Source organism: Agaricus bisporus (genome assembly GCF_000300575.1).
Source record: "Agaricus bisporus var. bisporus H97 unplaced genomic scaffold AGABI2scaffold_1, whole genome shotgun sequence".
NCBI lineage: Eukaryota > Fungi > Basidiomycota > Agaricomycetes > Agaricales > Agaricaceae > Agaricus > Agaricus bisporus.
The window spans coordinates 381,200-394,063 of NW_006267344.1; the positions used below are offsets into that span (position 1 = coordinate 381,200).

The following is a 12,864-nucleotide window of genomic DNA, read 5'->3' on the forward strand; positions in this document are numbered from 1 at the left end:
TCACCTATTTCCACACCTCGTTTGCAGCCGGTCAAGTGGTTGATTGAACACAGTAATTCACTTTGCGGCCGGACATCACCGCCACCGCGGTTGCTACCTTCACTACGAGGGGACTCGCCTTTCGCGACTCGTTCGGTTAAGGCTTTGTCGGGCTCGGTCAACCCTAAACTCTCACCACACCGACCTCTTAGTCATGGACTCAACTCCAACCGAGGAAAGGACGCCCGTTTTGCCGGAATCAACTGCGGTACCGTAGAGAAGGGCCATCATCAACCACCCGTAACTCCGCTTTCCCCACCACCGCCCATAGTATCAGCTCATCCAAGTTCTCGATCTACCCCGAGTTTCAACTTGGACTCTTCTGGTTCTGAGGATGAAGAAGACGAGGGAGAAGAGTTTGATGAGTTATTGCCTTCATCGCCCGAACCTGAGTTAGAAGACTCAGAAGGACCAAGTCACAGAATTCGTAGCCACAGGATTACGGCCTGCATTGACCCTGATATCACCGAGGAAGAGGTCACAGTGGCCATGGAAGCCGTGTTCAAGAGTCGACGGGAACGGGAACAACGGAAGATGTCTATTGATAGTTTAGCGAAGGAGAAGGATACGCGTGGACGAGAGGATTTGCGTGGTGACCCCCGTATGGGCAATACAGCCGATCGTGATGGATTACCATTCCTCAACAAGGCATCGCCATCACTCTCATCATCCTCATTATCGTCAACTACCCTCGTGAACGATTGCCATGATGTCCATTCTCAATACGGCCTTCCGGATGCGCGCCGTGAACCAGGCAAACGAATTCATGTAAATTCTACCCGCTCCTCTTCTCCTTTCGTAAACCGTCATCAAAACGGTCACAGTCTAACTGAAGATGAAGAAGAAATGGATGCGCTTGTTCATGATTCTTTTTCGGATATGGATATAGATGAGAGAAGCAACATCAAGGTGTATACTAGTCCCGTTGGAAGAGAAGAACGTGCTGCTGGTATTAAAGGTGGAAGGCTGGGAAACGTGAAGGTGCATGGGATTAATGAATTGCGCAAGTATGATGACGACGTCGTGAACAACTATGGACCATACCCTCCTTCGTTGGATCGATCACACCCTCAGTACCTCACTTATGGCCTCGGAGAACGCATGGTTCGCCCGGGTAAGCGCCTTGCTTCCTTACTCTTTTCCTTGACGTATTGATTAATTCTCTTCACCAACTTAACATCAGGACTTTTAACGTAGCCGAAGTAGCCTGAGAATATTCGAACAATCTGTCTCATTCCCAGCGGCTCTTTTCATTTCTTTCCCTTTTAATTTCGGAATAGCTGGGAGTCAATCAATTTAACACGTTACGCACAAGCACGACTTAACCCCAGTCCTCCATCCGGCGAAATCTGGAGGATTATCTTTCTTCCTTCCTTCCGTTAACAACACCCCAAGAATACGCGCCTACATCATACGCGATATCTTCCCCCAATCCTGGATCTCCTCGCTCACCGTCACTCGCTAGTTCGCTTTTTTATGCCCTTCTTCGCCCCAACTCGCTTGATTTGCTGCTTCCCTTGATCCGCTTTAGGAGTAGCGTTTCACCCTTGCTACTTTGTCTTATCTTTCTGCCTCTTGTTTACTTGGCTCTTCGTCATTACGTTTTTGTTTCCCCCTTTCAGTCCCTCGGTTCATTAATGATTTACGTATGAAGTCTTCTTACTACAATTATTGGTATTTTTGTAGTTCTGTCGCCTTATCATACATTTCTGTCTTTTCAATTTATTTTTCTCCTTCCGGGTTTGCTATAGGATGTCCGTTTGATCGGTGGGTCTCACAAAGTGCTTTTTCACAGTTTGACTGGCTTGCTCATTTGATACCTGTGTGTAGCATGACTATTACGGTTTGACGGTTGATTATAGTGGCATAACTAGACTTCGAATATAGGGTTTTTGTTTTCAACGACATCTGGATTTCGCTTGTTCCTTTTCTTACAGGCGTATTTTGTGTATCTACGATTCTGTAACGTGTGGATATACGGGGGTTTTTTTCTTTTTACGTTCCCAATATAGAAGCCAAGATTGGCAAAATGTTTTTTCTTTACCGCTGTTGAAAGCGATATAGCGACGTCGATCCATTTAGAGGAGGTTGACTTTAGGGAACTTGTATTGAGGTCCACTCTAATAATGATATTTCAATAAACATCTTAGAACAGCAAAAAAAAAAAAGTTAAAAGAGAAAAAAACATACCTGTTGAACACACATAGCCGCAAGTTGATGACCAAGAAGCACACTCTCCTCCAACCCCTTTTTCAAAATATACCCCGCCACAAACCCACCCGCAAACGCATCTCCAGCCCCATTCGTATCGACAATTTCATCCTTCGTAAGTGGATTTACTGGGACATTTATAGCTTTTTCATTGGGTCCAGCTACGACGACGGTTTGTTGATCTCCATGTGTGAAGATGACCGTGCGTTTGCGGAGGGTGTTGGATTTGGTGGAGGTGGAGAGGGATTGGGCTATACCTTGGAGATCGGTGGGGGAGCCGGGGTAGTTGGTTGCGGTTGCCCAGGCGGAGGCTTCGGATTCGTTACCGATGAGGATATCGATGTGAGGAAGAATTTTTTGGATGTTGGAAGTGAAGAATTGAGCGATGAAAGGTGCGGAAAGGTTCATTATGAATGTCTACCAAAAAAAAAAAAATTCAATGTTTTTAGAAAACTCTTTGAGGGTGAACTGAAATGAACCTTGTTGGAAGCAGAAGCTTTCTTACTCAACCATTCCACAATCTCAGTCCCATGAGTCAAAAAATAACCTTCCACATAAATCACAGAAGCAGCTTCAATAAACGGCAACACCCCCTCCGATTCCAAATGCCCCAATTCCAATTTCTCAGCACTTCTCAAAGTAGTAACAAGAGATCGATCATGTCCAGTGATGATCACAGCACAAGCGCCTGTTTTATCGTCGGTTTTGATTTGGTAGAGACTTTGGACACCTTCGCGGTTGTTGGCGGATTGGAGTTGAGTTTGGAAATCGTCGTTGCCGACGCAGCCGGCGTAGACTACTGAGTTGGGGGGGAGGATGTACTGTAGGGTTTTTGTTTTAGTGAGGGTGTGAGATAAGGGATGAGAATGATGAAAAAAACGTACGGCGGCTCCTCGAGCTGTGTTTTGTGAAGCACCACCAGCAACATAGATGACCTTGTCTTTCACAATCTCATCATAACTTTCATAAAAAAAAAAAGGGTCATCAAAATTCAAATACTCAATTTTTTTCGCAATCGAGAGACAAAAAAAAAAAGAAAAACGTACATCGACATATGTTTATCTTCCGCCAAAATCGCATCATCCGACTTCAATCCATATTTTTCCAAATATTTTTCACCGTTAAGGACTTGAATGTCAAGTAAAGGATTACCGAGACAGAATAGTTTTGTAGATTCAGGAGTGGTTGTTGTTGATGCCATAGTAGATGATGATGATGATGGTGATGGTGATGGTGATGGTGATAAAGAGAATGACAGGGATTATTGTACAGTACTAATCTTGACAACCGTGTTAGGGGGGGAATTTAGATTACAATCAGTCATCACCTCAACAACTTCTCATCAGATCCTAAAAAAAAACCACACCACACTCGATCTCTTATAAAAAAATAAAAAAACCAAAAAGATGGAAATGTGATAAGATCCATCCACCAATCACCGCTCTAACAAATTTGATCTGTCCTTCCTTCATTGTATTCATTGTATTCATTGTATTTATCCATAACACACCAACACCACCTAACGCTCACAAAAAAAAATCCAAGCAAACTCAAAAAAATCAAGAAAAAAAAATCAAGCTACTTTGTCTATTTAAAAACATAGATAAAAAAGGGCACTTTATGAAAACATAAAAACATACGTTACAAAAGTTGCTCTAAATTAACTGAAACGCCACAAAAAAAAAAAACTAGTGTAGAAATCAAGCTATATAACTCGTGGTAGAAATGACGTTTCTTGCAAAAAGATGGGAATGTGATAAGATCCGTCCACCACTCCAACAAAAATTTGATCCGTCCTTCATCGTATTCATCGTATTCATCGTCATCGTTAAATACAACTCCATAACACAACACACAACAAGGCCTAATGAAAAAACATAAAGCACAAAAAAACGTTAAAAACAATCAAGAAAAAAAAAATATCAAGCTATAGATAAACGAGGTACTTATTATGAAAACATAAAAACTACGTTACAAATGATAGAAAAATTGCTCTAAATTAACTGAAACGCCACCAAAAAAAAAAAACTAGAGTAGAAATCAAGCTATATAACTCGTGGTAGAAATGACGTTTCTTGCAAAAAGATGGGAATGTGATAAGATCCGTCCACCACTCCAACAAAATTTGATCCGTCCTTCATCGTATTCATCGTATTCATCGTTAAATACAACTCCATAACACAACACACAACAAGGCCTAATGAAAAACATAAAGCACAAAAAACGTTAAAAACAATCAAGAAAAAAAAAATCAAGCTATAGATAAACGAGGTACTTATTATGAAAACATAAAAACTACGTTACAAATGATAGAAAAATTGCTCTAAATTAACTGAAACGCCACAAAAAAAAAAAAAGTAGGGTAAGAGAAAAATAATAACTCGTGGTAGGAATGACGTTTCTCAGAGAATGATATGATGGTTGACATGTGAAATATGAAACAGCGCCCGAAAAAAAAAAAAAAGAGACGCCGAGAGTTTTACACATCATCGTTTAGACAAGACAGATATGGTTGAAACCAAAATCATGACGCAACGCCTAGCGCTAGGTAAAAACCAGGGTAGTTGAGGGGACATTGCTGTAGACATAGATAGATATGGTGGAAAAAGGTCTAGAATGAATCTCGAATGCGTGACGTCGGTAGAGAATGTGATGGTAATTCGGTACGAAGAGAAGAGATAGCCATCATGCTAGTGGGGTTGTATGACTCGCAAGGAATGTCAAATCGCGTATAAGGAGTGTAAGATACGGGATATTTGGGTTTGATGGGAATGGTGGGAGAGACTTGTTCAGATTCGGAGGCAGAGGATTCTTCAAGTTGATGGTCCATAGCAGGTTCTGGTTCGGGTGATGGAGAGAGAGATGGAGGAGATAGGTTGAGTATAGGACGAGGATTATTGCTCTCTTCCAGACTGTTCTGTTTGTGGACTTTGAGGTGCTGGAGTAAGTTGTCGTGTCGGTTGAAAAATTTTCCGCAAGATGGATATGTACATTCAAAGGCTGTTAAAAAAGAATTAAGCAAGAAACTCGGATGCAAATGAGGTACTCACGCTTTTCATGGGTATGAATTGACCGTATATGGCGTTTGAGATGCTCTCCCCTGTGGAAGCATTTGCCACACCCTTCGACTTTGCAAACATACGTTCGCTTGTCCCTGGTAGGCTCTCCCTGCACTTCCGCCACCTCCTGAGTGGGTACACGGCGCCCTCTGCTTTTCTTGGTAAGATTGGGCACGGGGACGGGGAGAGTCGCCCGGGCTCGAGGACCTCGACGTTCGGGTGCATAGCCAGGAGAAGCCGAGCTCTCAAGAAACGTCAAGGGCGGGGTTGAAACCAAAGGAGAAGAACTGCGTGTGGTCGACTGCGAGACGTCTGTAGAGGGTGGTATAGGAGACTCTGTTCGAAGTCGTCTGGGAACATCGTCGGGAGGAGAAGAGCTCTCGGACGCGGGGCGTAGTTTCTTGCGGGATGCAGAGAGTCTGACAGAGTCGCTCGGTATGCGATTGCGTTTGGTGGTCGTCGTCGTGGGTCCGGTCTGCGAGCGTGTCCGGGGGCGGGAAAAGAGGTCGTCTGGGGCCTAGAAAAATAAAGTCAGTGAGAGGTAATAAAAACAACTTGAACATACGTGAGAGGGCATGTGCAGGCAGTGAACAGAGCCAAGTTGGTTTTGAGGCGGACGACGCTCAGCCCCTAACTTTCTCGACGAAAAGCAGCCACGTGCTCATCACCTTATGTCATCACCCCTAATGACATCAGCTTCCTACCACATGGCCAACCTCCGATAGAAGCCTTTCTTGGTTTTCGTCCTCTCTGTGACTCCACTTGTACTCCTGCGGACTACAACTCCCACTCTCTACCTTTCATTCGATGTTTATATCTGGCGAAGCCGCGTTCTCTGGCTGAGGCTTTTTTTCGGCTGTTATCAGGTATCGTTGTTCTTCTCTCGGTCAATACCTACAGCGGACACACCTGCTTTAACTGTTCCCAATTATCTCGTGAATATTTGACATCTTCTCATTACTATCATGTTCTGCTGTGCGGCCAAGAACCCCCGCACCTGGTCCTCCAATGTACTTCATCCAAAAATAAAGTGGCGTTCAATAGAATTCTATCTCCAAACTTGGCATGCTCTCGTCTCCTCTGATTATCACGTCGAAAGCTTGGATTATCTTGCTCAAGCCGGCGGCTTGGCGACAAACTGAATGCTCCTCTAGACTGCGGAATGTCTATGGAAGCTATTCATTTTTTTATTTCTTTATAGATGTCACGTATTTTCATTTCTGTTCCAATGTTACCTGTCCAGCTCTCGCTTCCTACGTCATGTCCCTGGTCCTTTGTTGCAGTCGAGTTGGAGTCACTTAAAGGCGCCTGGCTTTTGTGACACCTGACGCACAAATATCATGTATATGATTAATGTGAGAGTCGATGGAGTCTTCGCGATTTCAATGAAGAATATGACCACTTTCGGTAACGAAGACCCAAAGTAAAGGTGTATTCTATCTTTCATTAAAAAAAAAATTGAACTTTGTTATTTTGAACATCAGTACCTTCTCTGGATCTGATATACTATCTTTGTATGACTTTGAGTCCCATATATTACTTATCGGCTTCGTCCGTGTGAAGCTCTTTTTTAAGATCCATAAAATCAAGATACACGAGATCATTCGTGGTTTCTCCAAACTTCTTTTTTTTTTGAACTTGATATACTTCTTGATGATGATGATGTTCTAATTCTTATCGTTTAGTTTTCTTTCCCTTTTGCGAGTCGGTTGTTTCCAAGCGCACATCAATAAGCTAAGAAGAAAAACGAAACCGGGAGACTCCATGGAATAATTTTACACTAGAAGCCCGAATCTTTTTATCTTTCAGCTTGGGTATCTCTGATAGTAAGTCAAGCTTTGGCTTCTCCCGTGATAGAACAAACCCTCACGCGTTATCTTTTCATTACCGAATTTCTCTCACAGTCAATAACCCCATGGACAATCGCAACGTAACAAGCTTCTCGAGGCCAACTGAGGGAATTAGTTCCCCGAGGTTAACGTGTTTGTTTTCGGCAATCTCATAATCATTATCATTATCAAAAGAACAAACCATTGTCCTTCGACTTTAAAAATAGTTATCATTAAGAATGGAGTGAAAGTTCTTCTCTTTGATGTTTTAAGGTTTCTGGTTTTTCGGTTATAGTTTTTTCATGGGAAAAAGATGATAGAAATGAACTAAATCGTTCATTCTTTCGTTGAGATGTAACGAGTCATATTACTACATACTATGCTTGTGCCTAAAAAGAGGAACCATTCAATGGGGCTCGTTTACGCCTTATCGGGTTCTATTGTATGAATGAGTTAAACGACATCGACAAAGTTCCTCATGCCGATAATATGGCTCGCTCGAGACCTATATAAAGTGATATCGGGGTGGAGTAAAGATTCGAATTCCAAAGGATATGCTGCTGTATTCAAACGCTTATCAAGTTGGGAAAAGAAGTTGTTTTTTTTATCGATTTGAACTTCTAGTAAGATCTTTGTTCGAAATCATTGCTACTAAATGGGTTTCGCGTTTCTATTCGTTGTTGGAGTTCCGTGATGGAAATTTTCTGGATTCTTTTACGATAACGATATGAATTCGGGGGAGAATGGGAATTGTGGAATGTACCTTGGGTGAGTGAGTGTCATGATTCTCACAGAATCGGTGGGACGTTCATATCACCTGTGAATGTTTTATACAATAAGTTTCACCTTTAATCATTACACGATATAATGAAAACCACCTTGAACCAACGAGGTGCGGTTCAGACTTCTATCAAAAAGAAAAACTCATTCGAAGGATAGTATAACAGTGATCTTTAATTTACAAAACCCTCTTCCCGACACTACTAGAAGTAGATGAAGAAGTCTCTTTCCAAATCGGCCTGTGTGAGCCTCGTACCAGGACAGCACTACTACGGAAGGACACAACTCCACACTTACACTTGGGGATAATGAAGGGCTCATCCGACGCATTTGGAGAGTTACACATGGTGTGGCGATATACTAAAGGGATTTGGTACAAAGTAAATGTGGCAGATCTTGTCATTTCGTGAATTCGCTTCGACAACGTTCGAATACACGGTAATGTAATGCTGTCAATTAGGAATTCTCGGGTAGATTTCTATCCCGAATATTCCATCAATCGGATTGTGGTACGTGTCTGATGAGTGCTTGGTGCATTAGTGATTGATGAAAGAGCCAATGAGACAAGCGAAAGAAACAACGAAAAGCTTAGTCTTTAGATCTGTACTATACATCATCCGAGCATGGGAAGCAGTGATACATAGTAACCGTATTTTTCGCAACAATGTTGTGTAATTTTGTAAAAGGTGGCAATCCTTGGAAATCACCTTTAGTGATTTCGGATACAAACATTGCAAAGTGACTCCCCGAAGGCCCACAAATTAACACTTGGAGTTTGGGGTAGTGTTGTTGAGTATACTTGAAGTATGACGTGTATTCATCGAAGCTTTCAGGAGTCCAAGTTGCCTGGAAATCAGGAGTCAAGGAGCGTGATACTATGGAGGACGTTAACTACTGACCCGGGGAAATACGTCATCTATAGCCATGCCAATGCAATATTTGTGGTATTGATTTGGCTCTTCTAGGGACTCGAAGTGGAGCCACTTCAGCTGGATCTCCCGAACAACTCCCCTACTTGTGAGTTCTTCACGATGTGTCTAGAGTTCGAGTTGTTAATGAATGATGGGAGATCACAATAACACGAATTTACCTTCCAAATATCAAACCATAGGCCAATCACTTCTACCGACAAGCGAAAAATGGAACATACTGTGCCGGCATCGATTTCACATAATAAGCCAAGCAATTCATTACAATGGTGCTCTGACTCTTCTCGTTGTACGGTGCTCCATCTTTCCTCAAGCGATCCCAATAATGAACGATGTATTTGGCCAAAAAAAGAACTGTTGAATATGCGTAGCGCATCCGCAGACTGATTGCCTACGGAATGAAATTGAGAGGCATATTCGAACCACTGATCCACGTATCCGGAGCCTAGAATCATTAACACCAGTGACCGAGTCAAAGGCTACAACGACTTACATGGTCCTGGAGCAGAACTCCTCTTGAAGTCCAGCCAAATTCTAACACTAGATTCCATCAAGTCCCTCCCTGCATTCTCCTCAGAGGTATGGAACTTCTTTGAGCGAGTAGCGTCCCGCAAAAACTCGACAAAGAGGCATGGTGAAAGCGAAACGTCCTGTCATAGACATTGGCGAGAGGAGGGATGTCGAGTAGTGAATACAGATCATTGATCGAGGCGTAAACCTTGCTCAATGGAAGACCGAGAACCACAGAAAGTCCCTTCACACAATCGATGCCGGGGAGTAACTTCCTAGCCGCGATAGCGCCAAGCACCCTTTGCGTTGTCGGCCACATTTTGGACGGAATACGAGTGAGAATGCGAGTATGCAAAGCATCCAGGAGGGCAAAGGGCTGGTCATCAGAAGAACTAACTCTACAACCATCAACTACAGAGAGGACGTCATCGAGACGGGTGATCGGATCAGCGTAATTGGGATCTCCAATAAACCGGATTGCTACATCGCCAAATACGAATAGGCCAGACGCCGCATGCGCGAGTCTCACTATTTTGATCTCCTCAAGCCAACCCTCGGCGATGATATGCGGAAAATTGTCTCGCTGAATAGTCTTAAGGCTGCCTCTCAGATAGCGCTCGACATCTTGACAGGCTTTCGAGGAGTTTATGGGAACGCTTTCCTCCTTGAAACTGCACAACAGTCGTTGTTTTTTGAATGTGTTAGTGATATGCGGTTCTGGCCGGCTAGAGATTACCCAGACGAGAGGAAGCTTGGGATGATCGTGGACAAAGGTCGTAATAAGGCAGATGATCTCTTGCTGCCGGCCACGTTCATCGAGTTCATCGAGCCCATCCAGTAAGACACCCCATGTTTTTCCACCTACTTCGATCTTCTTCTCGACGAAAGGTTTGACAATGAATGCCTTGAACTGTTCTTCCATGCTTTTATTCACAATTTCAGGATCGAAAGCGAGTAGCTCGGAGACGAAGGCGCAATAAGGTTCGATGTGTACCGCGAGCTGATAAGCAATGGTGATAAAAACGGCATGAGAATTGTTGCGGCCATTGGGTCGTGAAAAGAATACAGAAGCGCCAAGGCATTTGGTTAAAGCGAGAGCCTCAGCGAAAGTCTGAACAATGGCAGACTTGCCAACTCCAGCAGGCCCAGAGATCCAAAGAATCGTTTCTTGTTTTATTTCATCGTAGAACCACACGACGATCAATTCATTGATTTTGATTCGGGTCCCCGGGTGGCATTTCGGCGGAGGATCACGAGCGGATGAGTCATGGGCTGCGCCAGGAATCATATGCTTCGACAGTAGCTTTTTGGCTACAGGTTGACTCAGTTGCGAGTATGTTTCTCCAAGCAATGCTTTCTCACCTGTACTTGCTTTGTCGCCTACTCCATGATTGATTAAATTGGTCGATTGGTCCACCAAAGTAGAATCCTTCACGACGAAATGGTGAGTGTCGTTTAGAAAACCACCCCTTGCGATCGTATCGACTTGACATGCTAAGTGACCGAAAATTGAGCTGAAGTGGGGCCTGCAGTAGCGATCATTTACGGCCTAACCTTCATACTCGCTCCCACCAATACTATGAGTCTCAATGTGCACGGCATTGGTCATTGGGCTTCTGGCATCTGAACAACATGAGTGAAGATTTCAAAAGCAATACTCGGAGGCTGTTACCGGTTACCATTGACAGTATGAAGTTGACTGAGGTTAGGCGCCTTTCGTTTCATTCCAGCTTTTGTAAATTTTCCCTTTAACCATGACTTCATTGGCGTTTGTGGCAGGGCCGATGCAGGGTAAAATCGTCGCCGAGGCGGGGGAGGAGATCTAGAGGGGGGTGATAGAAGGAAGATAGTAAGCGCGGTATTGACTCCGCGTGTCCTAGGGCCAGGTATATGGGCGCCTCATCACACGTGTAGTGCGATGGAAATCAAAGCGTAGCACCAAGAGCCTGGAGGATTCCTGAGAGAAAGAGTGGTGTCTGATGATGGTTAATCGGCTACCCCTGCCGACATACGAGCCACTCGCTCCAAACTCACTCCTGTATTCCATACCGAGTATATATATATATACGCTTCTTTCATTCATTCTTCAATTTCAAGTTCTCATCCGAAACTAAGCAATCATCTGGTGAAGAAGGAAGAGAATTAGGTCATACACGACTATTTGCGACAGAATGAAGATAGAACTGACCTATTGTTTGGAAGATGGCTCATCGGTTCATTTGTCCTCGAATCTCTATCGTCTCAATGCAAAACTGCTACCGTCATCCAAGACATCGTTTCCTCCCAGATTGAGCCCCAGCCACTATGACTGGCGCTTGAGTATATGCCTCGATACTGGCGAGACTGTGAACCACACGACGTTGTGGAGAAGAAAGTTACCGAAATTGATACCAGCAATCGAGAAGCTTGCTAGCTAGTCGTAATTTCGGCGGGTAGACTTTTGTCTCCATTATAGTCGTCTTGTATGAGCTTGTATGGCAGCCTGACCTGGTATTGATACATTGACTTGGGCTATGTTGATGAGAATAAGAATGCTCGATCACGACTTTGCTTTCTTGGAAGAGGAAGTGGTGAAGAAGTTGAAGGGCTGGCATGCCATTTGCCGGCATCAAAACGACGCTCACAGAGAGGGCATGTCGTTACCATTGTGACTCGTGACACACAACTCATTGACCTGATGCCGGTATGTAAAGTCTGTCTGGTATCGCGTTTTCCCTTCATATCCAATGTCTGAGGGTCCGGACACACATAAACGCGCTTCGGAAGATTCGTGGCTATGCCCTGCTCAACTTGGACATAGCCCCAACACTGAGACTCGCGACGCAATTACTTGAAAAACACAATCCAGATTTACTTCAAACTTCGCATGACAAGGCTTTGCGACTGCGGGCATCTCTGGGCGAAATCTGGAAGCGGTAAGCTAACTACTGGTCAAAATTATCGTTAAATACTGACCATAAACTCTTGGATCTTATAGTGCATCCTATGATGAAACGTGTAAAGTTTGAAAGCAGGGGAGCGAAACGCGTATTCAATATTCTTCAATTGAGCCTTGCTACAAATTCCCACTTATATCCACCGGCTGTCAACTGATGATATCGACATAGCTTTGATGGGCTGTGTGGCCACAAACATCGGTTAATAGCACCTTACAAAGTCCTCGTACAGAGAGACCTTTGATTACTTATTTTGCTATATAGGATTCTCAATCAATCAGATGAAAGGCTATCGACAATTCGGCCGACGTCAGCTCCACGAAGTGATTTTCCAGACTCCACTAAATGATACGCTTATCTCTCAGTGGTATTTTTTTTTTTGATAAGCACCCTCAGATATACTAGTATCTTATACCTTCGCGGTTATTTGGAACCTAGATCCATGGATGACCAACTAGCTAAGTGTCATTTAAATTTGTCGCCTGAGTCACGCGGAAAAAAACGCATAGCTATAACAGGCTATAACGAATCTTCAAAATCTAAACCTTATTCTATCAGCGATCAGCAGTTC

The 12,864-nt window shown here is 43.6% G+C and overlaps 3 protein-coding genes across 3 annotated transcripts; 1 reads left to right on the forward strand and 2 right to left on the reverse strand.

Annotated features, from left to right (window-relative positions):
* Positions 1–902: 902 nt before the first annotated feature.
* On the forward strand, positions 903–1,515 carry AGABI2DRAFT_189241 (hypothetical protein). The gene is made up of 2 exons (XM_006453836.1): positions 903–1,153; positions 1,223–1,515. The coding sequence occupies exons 1-2, from the start codon at positions 919–921 to the stop codon at positions 1,234–1,236; spliced, it is 249 nt and encodes an 82-aa protein (XP_006453899.1). The 5' UTR covers positions 903–918; the 3' UTR covers positions 1,237–1,515.
* A 421-nt stretch (positions 1,516–1,936) lies between these two features.
* AGABI2DRAFT_189242 (hypothetical protein) lies at positions 1,937–3,495 on the reverse strand. The gene is made up of 5 exons (XM_006453837.1): positions 3,297–3,495; positions 3,135–3,210; positions 2,730–3,071; positions 2,230–2,667; positions 1,937–2,159 (listed from the first exon to the last, which is right to left on the reverse strand). The coding sequence occupies exons 1-5, from the start codon at positions 3,449–3,451 to the stop codon at positions 2,118–2,120; spliced, it is 1,053 nt and encodes a 350-aa protein (XP_006453900.1). The 5' UTR covers positions 3,452–3,495; the 3' UTR covers positions 1,937–2,117.
* A 4,498-nt stretch (positions 3,496–7,993) lies between these two features.
* AGABI2DRAFT_175649 (hypothetical protein) lies at positions 7,994–10,966 on the reverse strand (the record flags this gene model as incomplete). The annotated part of the gene is made up of 8 exons (XM_006453838.1): positions 7,994–8,016; positions 8,216–8,278; positions 8,626–8,764; positions 8,818–8,955; positions 9,069–9,292; positions 9,341–9,497; positions 9,566–10,851; positions 10,912–10,966. 8 exons carry the CDS (start codon positions 10,964–10,966, stop codon positions 7,994–7,996), a joined length of 2,085 nt encoding a protein of 694 aa, XP_006453901.1.
* Positions 10,967–12,864: the final 1,898 nt, after the last annotated feature.

Excerpts from the sequence above, each read along its gene's own strand:
- AGABI2DRAFT_189241 (XM_006453836.1), top strand. The coding sequence starts at position 919 with ATGGATATAGATGAGAGAAGCAACATCAAGGTGTATACTAGTCCCGTT.
- AGABI2DRAFT_189242 (XM_006453837.1), bottom strand. The coding sequence starts at position 3,451 with ATGGCATCAACAACAACCACTCCTGAATCTACAAAACTATTCTGTCTC. Across the intron at positions 3,211-3,296 it reads GAAGATAAACATATGTCGAT|TTATGATGAGATTGTGAAAG; the intron begins GTACGTTTTTCT and ends TTTTTATGAAAG. Across the intron at positions 3,072-3,134 it reads ACACAGCTCGAGGAGCCGCC|TACATCCTCCCCCCCAACTC; the intron begins GTACGTTTTTTT and ends AAAACCCTACAG.